This window comes from Antechinus flavipes, chromosome 5, assembly GCF_016432865.1.
Source record: "Antechinus flavipes isolate AdamAnt ecotype Samford, QLD, Australia chromosome 5, AdamAnt_v2, whole genome shotgun sequence".
NCBI classification, from domain to species: domain Eukaryota; kingdom Metazoa; phylum Chordata; class Mammalia; order Dasyuromorphia; family Dasyuridae; genus Antechinus; species Antechinus flavipes.
In genome coordinates, this window is record NC_067402.1 from 25,078,314 (window position 1) to 25,092,856 (window position 14,543).

The 14,543-nt window shown below is 34.3% G+C and overlaps 1 protein-coding gene across 3 annotated transcripts in view; it reads left to right on the top strand.

The window, feature by feature from the left end:
- SLC4A7 (solute carrier family 4 member 7) overlaps window positions 1-14,543 on the top strand; it is a 116,149-nt gene that overhangs the window by 59,533 nt on the left and 42,073 nt on the right. For all 3 annotated transcript variants that reach the window (XM_051963285.1, XM_051963286.1, XM_051963287.1), the window contains exons 7-12: window positions 4,620-4,735; window positions 6,555-6,712; window positions 8,535-8,622; window positions 9,193-9,339; window positions 10,228-10,334; window positions 12,852-13,026. In XM_051963285.1, the coding sequence (XP_051819245.1) occupies window positions 4,620-4,735; window positions 6,555-6,712; window positions 8,535-8,622; window positions 9,193-9,339; window positions 10,228-10,334; window positions 12,852-13,026 (791 nt within the window). The remainder of the gene's footprint in view (window positions 1-4,619; window positions 4,736-6,554; window positions 6,713-8,534; window positions 8,623-9,192; window positions 9,340-10,227; window positions 10,335-12,851; window positions 13,027-14,543) is intronic.

Below are 14,543 nucleotides of genomic sequence, written 5' to 3' on the forward strand. Positions count from 1 at the left end.
GGACTCATTTATTCAAACACTCTCTGCATGGTAATAAGTGTCAGATGCTATGAGTTAGGTGTCCTGTCTTATTGAAATGACAATTTTATTCTGCTTTGTTACTTTTTGTAAAGCCAGTGAATCAATGAATATCATTTTTCTTTCATTTTATATTACATGCTGTTTTTTTTTTCATTGCTTATCATTAACATTCTTCTTTCTTGTGGTTACTTCAGTGCACTAATTGATTAGTAGAGTCTGTAATACCTACGAAACCTGATTGTCATGCTTACTTCACACCTGCATGAAATTGATTTTTGACTCTAGAAAGCTTGTGATTTATGTCAGAAATGATAACATTTTTTGTGCCTCTTTTTGCATTCCTGCTGTGATCTTCATAATTTTTCATTTTTTTTTATCTCAGGGGAAGGCCTTTCAGCCTCCCGCCACTCTTTACGAACAGGTCTCTCTGCTTCAAATCTTTCACTGAGAGGAGAATCACCTTTGTCCCTTCTCAGTCATCTTCTTCCTTCTTCAAGAGCTGGGACTCCGGCAGCCTCAAGGTGTACAACCCCAGTAGCCACCCCTCAAAACAGTCCACCCTCCAGTCCTAAAATCAGTCGACTGGATTCCAGAAATTCTCAGCAGAGTCAGCTTCAGGTCCCAGAACTTCTGATTTCATCTGCCAGTGATGATATTCCCACAGTAGTCATTCATCCACCTGAGGAAGAATTAGAAGCACTGGGATACCAGGAGCAGAAGAAGGAGGAAAATATTGACCTAAGCCCAGGCAACTATCCACAGTTCTGTGTGGCGCTTTCTGGGTCTGCCTCACTTGCATTGGAATGCTTTTTTGGCACATAGCTTGAGCAGTGTACGAGTAGTGCTTACCATTTATTTTGATTGGTGCATGGTTTTTTTTTTTTCTTCTGCAGTAATGATAGTTTGTTATTAAAAAAAAAGTTTTTAGTTTAAAAAGGTCACTTTTTTGGATTGACATTTGAGCCTTTTGAACTAGTAGAGCATTTAAATGATTTAAACGACCTGTTAGAAACATCTTTTCCATCTTAAGGTGAATATATTATTTACTGTGATGTAAAAAGTGGTGGTAACTCATAATTTGAAGATTAACTTTATAATCTATCCTACTTTAGTAGCACATTTTATCCATAATTTATAGTAATCATTTTGTTTTCTCTGAAAAGTTTGGATTGAGTTATTTTCCCCAGATTTTATCCAAGGAGTCTGTAAAATTGATGATTGTGCCTGATCAACAGTAATGGTAGAACAGTGTTAGAGCCTGGAATACAGAATAGGTATTTTGCATTTTGAGCCTGATTTTTTTTCTGTAAGACAAATTTATATTAAAATATGAATGACTAAAGTTTATTTAGCTGTTGCCAAAATTGGCTTTACATATAAATTAGAAATATTGCTGGAGCACATTTCACTTAATCTTTGATATGAGACACAGTGTTTAGATTGTGGTGAGTTAGAATTGCTTTGGAAAATTATTTACATATACATTTCTCCCTACAGAATTAAAAATAGTGGAAAAAAGTATGTTTTTACTCATTTTTCAAATTGTTTTATGGCATCACTAAGACTTACTAATGATATCATAAAAATGAAGTGCTAAGAACTAGACCTGTTACTTCATTGCTAGAGGGACATTCCTCCTACCCATATAGGCCAGTGTCTTCTAGTCTGAGAAAGCTGCCTAGAACACCCAGTTGCCCTATGGCCAATAGATGTCAGAGGCAGGAATCCTTGAACCCTGAACTTTCTATCTTTTAAGGCTGCCTCTTAGTATAAATTAAAACACTTAGAAATATATAGAGAAATGTAGTAACATCTAGATGTTATTTATTCTCCATTTTAATAGGTTTGTTCTATCAGAGTTTAGGAAGCTTTTTAAATAGCAAATTTAATTTTGAATTATGGAAAAGAATTTGGTCGTATTAACGATAATAATATTTGGGTAAGGAAGAGTCCTTTATATAATCATTTAACAGCTAAAACTACCAACTCATTTTTTTTTTTTTACAATGATAGTGTGTTTCATTAAAGTTCACTAATGTTTTTCCTTGAATTTTTAATGCCTTTTCTGGGTGTATCCTATTTGTTACCTACAGTGAAAATCTCTTGTTACATCGTTTTCTGTTGGAAATTATACAAAACTTCACACAGGGAGCATTCCAGGATACCTTGTATAGCTGTATTTGTGTATAAAGTAGAAGTAAGATGCTTTAATGGGAGTGCCTTCTTTATTCCCATGGGGAAAATGTATATTACTATAGAAGAATGCCATTTTAATATTTGCCAGTATTAGTCATTAAAACTTATAAAATCCACTATGTAGTGGTAGCCAGAAAGGCTGTTTATAAAGATGAAAGGAAATACTTTGGATTTTAGGAAGATCTCTATTTAATTTCTTTTTCAGAAAGCCCTTATGTGTGAAATTGTAGCTTGTGAACCTCTAGGGATAGTCCTGCCTTTTAAAAATAAGCTGTCTGTATAGTTTTGATTTATATAGTTTAATGAAGATCTGATGATAACTCTGAAATTTGACATTATACTAATAGAATTGTGACCTCAAGATTCTCCTTCATGTTGAATATTAGTCACACCACAAATTTTTAGTTTATAATTAATTCCACAGACATTTGTTAAGTTATTATTCCACAAGACGTTATACTAAAGGTTGAGGGATGTACAAATTCAGTTCAATTCAGCAAACATTAATTATGTATCTATTCATGTGGTAGATCCTTATTCTCAAAGATTTTACAACTTGGTATGATCAAGAAAGTAAAAAAAAACTGGAAAATTATTTGACTTGTTTGACTAAAACAATAGAATATTATTAACATTCATGATCATAATATTTTTACATGAATTGTGTACCCATGGGACCATAATTTTGGATATTAATGATAACCTAGATTGTGTAGTCTAATAGATAAGCAAACTAAGGCCCAGAGATTTCAAGTGGGGCAAGTAAGTAGCAGAGCCAGAATTTTAGCTGAAAACTGTTCTTTTCATTAAATTGTAATTTTGAATTAAAGTTATAGGTAGAGTAGGGAGAATGCTGTAGAGTCATCTGCTTCCTTTACATGCTCTTGGAAAACACCTGGACATGTAGCCAAGGACAGAGGGTGGGAGAAGCAGCTAGAGCATTCATAGTTCTCTTCTCTCTCAAACAGTCCAGGGCCATTATGCTTGAGAAGAATATCAATCCTTGTTTTGGCTTTCCTTTACCACAGTATAAGCTCCTTGCTTTTCACTTCATGGCTGAGATCTTAAATTAGCCCACCATAGTAGTGAAACTAATGCAGAATATTCTTGTTTTCAGTTTTTAAAAATATTTTATTTTATTATTTATTTATTTTTATTACATATTAAAAACAATTAACATTGCCTTTCCTCCCCGCCCCCCAAATTTTGAGTCCCAAATTCTCTTCCTCCTTTCTTCCCTTCATAAGAAGTCAAAAATTTTTAACATGGATTATATATGTACAGTCATGCAAAATAGATTTCCATGTAAGTCAGCAGAATATTCTTGAGGATTTTTTGAAAATATTCTTTATTAAAAAATAACTTAACTAATGTTCTTAATATGTATTTATTTTAGAAAGGTCAAAGAAAAGAAATTCTGAGGACTAAGTTCCTCATGAGCTAAAACTATTGCATCTCTCTTAATAAAATTGTGAAATGTTCTTTGGAAATTTTGAGAAATACTTATTGTTTAAGAGTTGCCTATTTTTTTCCATTGAGTGTTGACTAGTGTTGATGAACCACTAGTTTGTTTTCATTGGGGGGTTATTATTATAATAAGTGTCTAGTTTAAATTTGTGCTATGGAAGTGGATTGAGTCAAGTGCTTTAATTTCTTCTACATCGTAGTGTTTTGGTTTCTTAGTCTATCAGGAAGTAAGAAACTGCTTTTTTCAAAGATTTCTCTAGAACTGTAAAGCCTCTTCGTTAATAAGTTAGTATCAAGGAAAATTACTCTTTGATGACGTATATGATAGAATCTTTTTGCCTTTCTAGGCCTCAGTTTCCTCATTGGTAAATAATGAGAGGGTTGAGGTTTATTCTGGCTCTAGTTCTGTGATCTGGTGAGTGTCTATTGGGATGATTGTAAGAGGCTGAAGCAATAAGTCTGTTTTCAGTTAGTGTCTAACTTTTTGTGCAGAATTTGGTGCCCAAGGAAAGTTGTTTAAATTTCTCCTGCTTTGAGCCTGTGAAGAGCAGGTTGGTTTCTATACTCTGTCATCATGGCCCATAAATTCATATGTACCTAAAATTTTTGAGGGCACGGTTCCAAAATATTTGTTGTTGGAATCAATTTGAATGTTATTCTCATCTTCCCCCCCCCCCCAAGTCATTCTTTTTTTTTTTTTTTTTTTTTTTTTTTTGAGGGAAGAGTCATAATTGAAGCAACTTCTAATGGCACCATTTACATTTAGGAGGCAAGCTACTGATTTGCTTTTATGTAAAATACTAATATGCTGCACATTGGCTTACTTGCACATTTGCTTTTGGCAAACCATCACCGTCAGGGTTAAGAGCAAAGTTAGATTATGTGATCTATTTTTTATGTATTTATTTTTGGATTTGTGCATTTTTAAAATATAGGCATTTTGGCATCTCCACAGTCAGCACCTGGAAACTTGGACAGTAGCAAAAGTGGAGAAGCTAAAGGTAATGGAACTGGAGGAAGCAGAGAAAATAGTACTGTTGACTTCAGCAAGGTAATTCTGTTATTGAAGGTAATTGTCCACAGTCTCACACTTATACTCCAATTCAGGGTTCTGATAATCATATTTCCTTGATAATTTGAGAAATATTTTTTAATACAATTGTTATTCTAAACTTTATTGATGCATGTGACTCGTAACATGAAAGTCTAAGAAAAGGTATTAGTTAACATATAAAATAACTGTATAAAATAGGGTTTATAACTTAGAACACTATTGTGAAAGGATGAGTCCAGTGGTTCTACTGATAACTGCCTATTGATCCCTACCTCTTTGTTACCTTTTGGATATCAGTGATCCATTTGGGTACTACTAACACTAGAAAAATCAATTCTAGAATGATGGGACAACCTTAGTGAATTAACCTTTTGAATCTGGCCATAATCATGTGGAATCTATATGGGCTTCATCATGGGTAGAGGAAAGTATAGATCCCAAAATATCCAATTCAAATCAGAACTAAAAATTATATCACTTGGGGTAATAACTTTCCTGGAGAAAGTGGGAAAAATATTAATTCCAGTGTAACAGGGTTAAAAAAGTTAGTATTAAATATTAAATTGATGTCTTTGGAGTTCATTCTGTATACTGCTTTTGGTGATTTAAATAAAATTTTTTACAGTAAGCTTTTATAGTATTATGTGATATGGTTTAAAGATAATATCTCTTAAATTTTGAATGTAACTTTTGAACAGTTTTCTGTTGATGAAATTCACCATAAAACTATTGCTATAAAAAAGGAGCTTTAACAAGTTTTCATTTTGCTTATTTTACTTGCAAAGATGATTGAGAGCCCTGGCCCAGCAATGATTATTGAGTTGCTGGCTCTTTTTGTTGTAATTATCCTAATTTCATCAATATGACTTTTCCTGCCTAGTTATTTAGGATTTAGTTCTGGGTTTAGTTTTAATGGAAAAAAAAAAAACCCTGCAGGCCATTTGTTAAATAAACAGCTAAAAAACCTGCAGGTTCACATGTCTTATGATTCTTCTCTAGCCATGGAGGATGCCATTGATTTTCTTTGTTCCTTTGTCATTTAAACTTATTTTTTACTTGGCCTGTTGTTGTGTACACTTCCTTGTCTCCTGTTGGACAGGAGTCAGCCTCCTGGCACTGTAGTTGTGGCACACTGGGTGTGGGACTCAAGAGGCCCGCTGTAAGTGTTTGGTTTGTTTTTTGTAGCTAGTGAGTGGTTGTGTAGTGCCTTCTGTGAGTTAGAGACATGAAGAATTCACCTAGTGCGTTACCATTTTGTAAACCGTTCTTTGGGATTATACACAGATTGCTGTGTTTTGTTAGATTATGGAGCACAATAATAGTGGAAAATAAAGATATGGCTTTGAGTTTGCATACTTTGTTAAGTTTTAATAAGCAAATGCACTAAATTTACTTAAGTGGTAACATATTCTTTTTATTCAGTCATGGCAAATAAATGACTTCTGAACTGTGTATAATTTCATGAACTCTTAGTTGTTTGTGAAAAAATATTTGTCCTTAGACTTTTGAATGAATGTTACTATATTCATTGAAAATTTTTTATAGTGAAAATGCAAAATAATTTAGGTTTTAGAAGTAATAAAAACTAGAGCATAGTTACAGCATTAAAAATGTTGCTTTGCAGGTCTTGTTTATAATATCATATTTTGTCTTTTTAGTTCTATAGCTTTGTGAAAAAATTGTTCTTGATTTATGCTTCCATCAAATCATTTTCTTGATAGATTTTTTTTCTTCCCCCCATCTCTTTCCTACCTTGTCTTTTAGTGTTTGCATGAAAATACTAGGGTCTTATTATTATTTATATGTATTCTTATAGGTTGACATGAATTTCATGAGGAAAATACCTACGGGAGCTGAAGCATCCAATGTTTTGGTGGGAGAAGTAGATTTTTTGGAAAGGCCCATCATTGCATTTGTGAGACTGTCCCCCGCTGTCCTCCTCTCTGGCCTGACTGAAGTTCCAGTGCCCACCAGGTAAAGAAAAAGTCAGTTGCTAGTACAATTTCCCAAATTCAACACATGTTAAAATTAATGAATATAAACATTTCAATTGTTTGAGTGCAAGAAAAATATTGTTATAGAATGAATACTTTCTGCCCCTTGTAAGCATTCTGGGATGGAACAGTCAGTTTTAGAGTCAGGAAACCTGAGTTAAATCTTGACCTAGCTCACACTGGTTTTATGACCTTGAACAAGGTCGCAGTATCAATGACATAGCTAGGAGCAGTCTTCTTTTTCCCTCTGACCCATTATCCCCTGAGAGAATGACTTTGAGACTTGTATGTGTGGTCTGATAGCTAAGAAATGCATCTTTTTGTTGATACTTTATGCCGGATGAAATGTGTTTGACACTTTATGTGGGAAATAACCAAATTGATACTCTTATCATATTTTTGTTTTTCTATCTTTTTTTAATATATTCACTCCTCATTATGAATGGCACTTTGTATGTCCCCCTGGATCTTTGCAGATGCATTATATAGCATCATGGCTAACATTGATAAATTCTGGCAGTCACAGATTGCCAGTATATTCTCACTGTTATTCAATGTTTCCATTTATTTTTTTATTCATCCCTCCAGATGTGTGCTGTGTGTACAGAGACTGGAGAGATAGAAAGTTATCAATAAAGTCTTGGTCCTATTCTATTCTTAAAGTCTAGTAAAAGGTTAAAACATAGATGAATTATATATGTAATATTACCTAATATATCCTTAAGAGATGCAAAAAATAAAAAGGAGATTCAAGGGAGAATAGAATTTTTGAGAAAAGCTTAATTCATACAAATGATTAAATTTCTAGTATCCTTCTTCAGTACTTCAAAGATCTGTGTTTTGATCAGGGTGAGAAATCCTACTTATTCTGCTGATAGCAATCTTCTTCAAGCTTTACCAGGATATATTGATAAGTTTTTGTGATTGAAAAAATTAATTTATTTTTAGTCAACCTGTTTACAAAAAAGTTTTTGTTGATGCCTTGTAGCTCTCCATTCCAATCATTTCCTATCTACCCTATTTTGAAAAAGAAAGACATTTAAGCAGAAACATCCAGTACAATAATTGTATCTGACTGCATAGATCCTCTTTTGACCTGTGTAATCTTCTTCCTCTGTGCTTTAAATGAGGAAGTATCTTTTCTACCAATTAGCTTGCCTCCTCATTCATACTACTCATTATTTCCTTTAAAATGCTAGAACGTTTGTTATTTTTTACTCATGATTCTCAAAACTTACCTCCTCAGCGCTTTCACTGGCATAGCATTAATGTCTCGGTTATTTAGGCAAATATTTTCATTATCATTAGCGTGTAGAAGAAGCTACATAGAGGAAGGCAGATTTTAGTTGGACAAACTTTACAACAATTGGAGCTCTCCAACATGAACTCCAGTGTCACGGAATTGAGGAAGCAGAGTGACGGCAGCCTACTGACTCCTCAGGGACATTGTAGATGATTTTCTGTGTCAGGAACCTGTTGGATTTGATCACCTTCAAGGGGGAAGGGAAGAGGAGGTCCCTTCCCTTGTTTTAGCTCATTTGTAACCCAGGGCTGCTGGATTATTTGGATATAAAACAAAAATTAGGCAAACTCTTTTGTGGTTAATTATGCATAATATCCTTTAATTTATGCAATGAGCAAGAATTGATGGTCTTCTGTTCAGTCCTTCCCCCTGTGAAGTTCTTTCTCACCTCATTTAGCTAATGGCTTATGTTTAATTGTCTAGAATTATTTTTAAAAGGTTGTTGACACTTTTTGACTTAGCTTGAGTTGTGTTTCTCCTTATCTTGAATCTTTTCTAGGTTTTTGTTTCTATTACTGGGCCCCGCAGGCAAGGCACCACAGTACCATGAAATTGGGAGATCAATAGCCACCCTCATGACAGATGAGGTAAGGGTGAAGTTGGAACTGTACAAAACTGATGACCATGTATGTGACATTTATTGCAAAAACAACCAAACTGAAGTCCCAGTCTTTTTCTCTCTTGTCGCCTAGTGATTCACTGCATTTAAGTGACATGGGTTCACTTTAATACCTCTGTGACCCTGGGCAAGACATCAAATCTTTCTGGGCTTTAATTTTCTCACCTGTAAAATGAATGCATTTGATGACCTCAGGTGTCTTTTCAGCTCTCTATGAACTGTCTATTTCTCTTACTTTCCCCAGAATTGATTTCATTTAAGTGTGTTGTGGTGAAAATTCTAGTGGATTGAAGTAGCTTGGTCTAATTGGTATTCATTGAGTACTTCACCAATGTGGCTGGAAGGAAGCACTGCCCTCTTGATTGTGTGGTTGTGTTTGAAAGACTTTAATAATTCCAGTAGAAAGACACTGTGGTATGGTTTATGAATCCTTTTGTTATGTTATTACAGATTTATTTGTGAATCTTTAGAGAATTTTTAATGCTGAATTTATCAAATTGAAAATCATTATAGGAAATAATCCTTTTTTCTTCTTAAGATTTTCCATGATGTTGCGTATAAAGCAAAAGATAGAAATGACCTCCTTTCGGGAATCGATGAATTTTTAGATCAAGTAACTGTTCTGCCTCCGGGAGAATGGGACCCTTCTATACGCATTGAGCCACCAAAGAGTGTGCCTTCTCAGGTTAGGCTCCTTAGAATTATTTTTTGTTGTTGTTGTTTATGTGCATAGTAAATGTTTTCATTTAATGTTTTTATGAGTAATAATATAGGAACTGGTCTGTGGCATGTGCCAAAAAAGTCTGATAAAAATTCAATTCTATCAAAAAAAAAAAAAAAAAGAAATTTTTCTAGCAGAACATAGGAGTGCCTTGGGTTGGGTGGGTATCTGTATCCCACTTTTGTTGTATCCCACTTAGGTCTGATTACAGAGGGGAATAGAATGGATGGGGTGGGGAGAGGAAAAGAGAGAGGAGGGAATGATGAGCACCACTTTAAAAGGAAAGGACTTCCTTGACCCAAAGAAAGTTAATGACAAAGTGACTGATTCTATTACAGATTAAAGTTTAATGAAGACTAATGTGGTGACCTGTCTGATGTTTGTTTCATCTTCTTTTTGGGGATGCTTTATATTAAAAATTAATTGTGATTTTAGTCTGTATAGGTTATTTTTAAATATTGCTTGTTTTAAAACTTGCTTTTAAAAATGTGTTTTATGACATTTTTGAGAACATCCTAAAAAGAATGATCACGAGGACTGAAGTATTATTACTTTAATAAAAAGAATGTTGAAAATGAAGGCTTGAACAAAATCTAAAGTGGAAACACTCTTCTAGCACTTTTTTACTCCTGTGAGAAACAATTAATGTCAAAATTGCTAAAAATTTAATCTGACTTATTTTGAAGAGACCAATTCAGTATTAACATGAACTGCTTTAAAAAAAACCTACATATGTAGACATGTATACATATTCATACACATATGCATATACCGATGCATATATATGTGTGTATGCATGCATACATATGTGTATATAAACAATAATATGTCATTATACATTTTTGAATACAGGAGAAGAGGAAGATCCCTATGTTTCCAAATGGATCTACACCTACATCAGGTGAGATGCAGAAAGAGGAGGGCCACCACGCTGGACCAGAACTGCAGAGGACTGGCAGGTGTGTTTACTGGCTCATACATAAATTTCAGAGAGATCATGTTAAAGCTTCATTGAATGTAGATAATTATGTGGTATGTGTTTATGGATCTGTGTGCACACATGTGGGGTGTGTGTGTGGTGGGGGTATGTGTGAGTGCGTAGGGGTGTATACACATTTATTCTAAATATTTTTCTCCTGAGTGTTTGATATTTACATTTTAAAATATGGTAATAATTTCACCATCTTAAATATATGTTTACCCTATCTATAATTTTAAAAGTAGTTTTTGTTATGAATGTGAATTTATTATACTTAATTATAGTCACTTATAACAATGGGCTAGATATTCAAAACATTGCATGACTTCATGTTATCGTTTCTTCCAGCTATCGTTATATGCTACCATATCATATCTTCCAGCCCCAACCCAGGCTATACTTGAAGAGACTATAGAATTTTAATGGTACCTTTCAAAGGAGCATTCAAGTTTAGGAAGGAAGAAGAGCATCTGCTAAAGACTTAGTGTAACCCAGAAGGGAAATCTGAATAACTACTGATTTTGCTGCACCTCATTTGTTGTTGTTACAGCAATAATGGTGCAGCAGAGTAAATCTTCTTAAAATGCCTGGAAGGATAGAATTAGAAATAAGCCATTTGTGAAATTTGAATAAGAGTTTTGAGATTTTTGTCACTGGAACAAAGAACATACCAAGAACAGAAACATAGTTGTGCAGGAACATAGTTGACTCTTCAAATACTTTCTGATTCTCCTTGGATGGAGATAAATGTGCTAATTCTCTTTTAATAGGATGGCATTCAAAAACACTTGTTTCTCTGCCCACAGATGCTGAGTCCTCAAAATCTTTTTAGTTGAGCTAGATAAACATTTGCCATTGAGGAGCCTGAAGTGATAGAAATAGATAGATTTTTTTTTTTTAAACTTGGAATTTTTTTCCCCATGGAGTTCTTGGAACCATTTTCTAGGCCAAGGCGTATCACATTTCTTTGGCATTTTGGAGAGTGGCAGGATAGGACACAATGGTGGCTAGACACGTAGCCTCGGTGGCTTTAGCCAGCTTTATGATGTAATCGGTTTTAAAATTATCTTTATGTAAATGACTTTGGCCTTTTCTATGTTAATTTTAATTTTTGGCAGGTTTACTTTGTAGTATACTTCAGACTACCTTTATATTTGGTCAGTGTTTATTTAGAAATTATGACCCAATGAGTTTAAGAAAAAGTTCAACAAAGGACAAATTTATGGGAAACAAGACGTTATGTAAAGCACCAAAACAATATACATATCTGAAAAATGCAGTTCTCTCCTTCATTATTATCACTACTAGTAACTGAAATAAAGATTTATCCTTTTAAAATATTGGAGTATACTTACATGCTCAAGCAATGGATTTTTGCTTCTTCAATCACAAAATTTTATTCAGTATCAACGTGTGTTTCCTAAATTAGCTTAAGCATGACATAAACATTTTAAATGATATTGGTATGTAAGTGTTAACTGCATTTACACTTACCAATTAAAATCTTTTCCCTCTGTTTATTTAATGTTATTATATACAGAAAAATTAGGAACTATTTTGAACATAGAGTAAATTATTAAAAAGTACTCCAGTACTTATAATTTTATCTAGAAACATACTGCATTGTTTTTCTTTATATGCTTAAAATTTATATTAATTCATTATACTGCCTAAAATATTCATTTACTTTTCTCAACACTCCACCTCCCACCCCCCAACCTACTAAAGAATACTTACTTTAGACCCATGTAAGTGAGGGTAGGGAAAGAAGCAGTATCTGAGATTGGGTAGATTTAGATTTCTCTCCCAGGGGAAGAACCTCCTCTCTCAAGGGTGAGTCACCTTTCTGGCAGCATGACTAGAGTGCTGGGAGGTCCCCTACCCAGACATGTATCCGTGGAGCTTGAACCCAGCTCTTCAGGCTCCAGAGCCAGCTTGGCATCTCCCAAGCTTTGCTGCATTTTAATGGCATACATGATGATAGAGAGTGTATTTAGTGCTGAGCAATGAGAGGAAAATTCCTTTCAAATGAATTCTGAGGCTGTTCCTCACAATAATGTTTCCAAGTGTATCTAAACGTGTCCATATAGAGTGTAGTCAGCAGGAGTGTGCCTTGTATATTCAAGTTGGCTTCAGTTATGTGGCTGGATTTTAAAATTTGCATTGTACATTGACTTCTCATGCACTTTGTGTCTAGGATTTCATCAATTATTCAATGATGTGACTGCAATCTTTTTAGTATGTAGCCCATGATAGATATTGTAACTTCTCATGTCGCTTTATTTTTTTGGGGTCAAATATAATGTAACCAGCTTTCCCAAACCCTTGTCCTCCTTAAACTAGACTGAAATGTTGTATTTTCTTCCATGTATATCATGATTGTAAAGTCTATTGTCAAGCAATGGGCACTGGCCATCTTGTGTAGTCCATACTATGAGTTGAAACTAGCTAGAATCCTTCAGTGTACAGTTTGACGAGTTTCATCTCACCTATTTAGGCTTTTTGGTGGTTTGATACTTGACATCAAAAGGAAAGCACCTTTTTTCTTGAGTGACTTCAAGGATGCATTAAGCCTGCAGTGCCTGGCCTCGATTCTTTTCCTATACTGTGCCTGTATGTCTCCTGTAATCACTTTTGGAGGGCTCCTTGGAGAAGCTACAGAAGGCAGAATAGTGAGTACAAAGAATGGTAGTGGCCAGGCTTTTAGATCTTCAGAGGCAAGTGTCTCTGCATTTGTCTCATCTATTCATACTTGTATTTGAAGAGTTTACCCACAGCATTTGATTAACCTGCCCCAAAGCAGACTTCCCCTAAAGGTAATTGCTGTGGAAAATGTGGGGAACACATGTGAACAGGAGAAGATGCACAGTGGAGGTAAAAACAAATGTTTGTCCTAGCTTGCTGGTTGAATGGCTTTTTTATAAATTGAGAAAGGGCTTATATTGTCTTTGTTTGGGGTGGTGGTGGGATAGGGCGGGTGGGAGGGGAGGAGGAGGAGGAAAAGGAGAGCAGTGGGAGGTAGGTGGAGAAACTTAAGTAAGAGTGGTGGACCATCCTCTAAGGCCTTCTTAAGTAGGATAAGTTGGACCTGGTTAGTTGGCCTTGGGCTATTTTGTGGGCTGTCAAACAGAATTGTAGAAACACTGGGTCCTGTAATGGCACTTTCTTTAACTTGATTGTTATTTAATCTAAATTTAAAAAGCTAAACCAAGGGAAGAATGGTTTTCTAAAAATTTCTTTGAATATGACAAAAATAAATGGATATGTTCTTTCTTTTGTTAGTAATACCATAGCTGGTTATTGTGTATTGAATTGTGTAATATAATCTGATATCTAATGCTTTGGAAATCTTGACATTTTAGTGGCACTTGATTGAATGTGATGGTTTGTATTTGTGAACTGTGAGTTATTGTTTCTTCCACTGTTAAATTTGTCATTAATATATATATAATGATGAAATTCTGAAATCTAACGGGCTAAAATTTGATTTTTTAATTTAAAAAAGATAAATCTTATAAGTAATTTTATTTGTGTTAGTCTAACTGCATAGATTTATTATGAAAATAAAACTAATAACATTTTTTCTTTGAAATATGAATTTCTAAACAGTTATTTTGAAATATTAGTAACTTCTCATTTGCTTTGCTTTAATTTTTTTAAAAAGAAATACATTTTCAAATAGTTGATATTTAGTTAATCAGCACACATTTATTGAGTTCCAGTTTTGTGTCAGGCATCATATTAGATATTAGGAATTTGAATGCAATGCAGTGAAACAATCCCTTCTCACAAAGGGTTTTACATTCTAAAAGAGGAAATAAAAGTAGTCCCAGTTGTTTATATTTTCTTTAGGTGTTACTTAGAAATATATGGGGCTCCCTCATTGGTTGTTGGCTACTTTTACTTAGGCTTTTAGTCAACAGTGCTGTCCCTTGTTTTCAAAATCTAGTTAGACTTAAGACTAAGAAGTAGGTTATACCTGCTGGGAGTCCAGAGGAAAGAAGGGTCATTTCAGGATTCTTTGATGATGAATACTTTTATAGTACTGGACCTTGGGGGATATGGTAGAATTTTGATAGATGTGGCAGGAGAGTTCATTTTTGATGGAACAGTGTAAATGAAGGCATCAAGGCAAAAAAGACAAAATGTGTTTGTGCTTTTAAAAAAGATTAATCTGCCTGATAGGGCG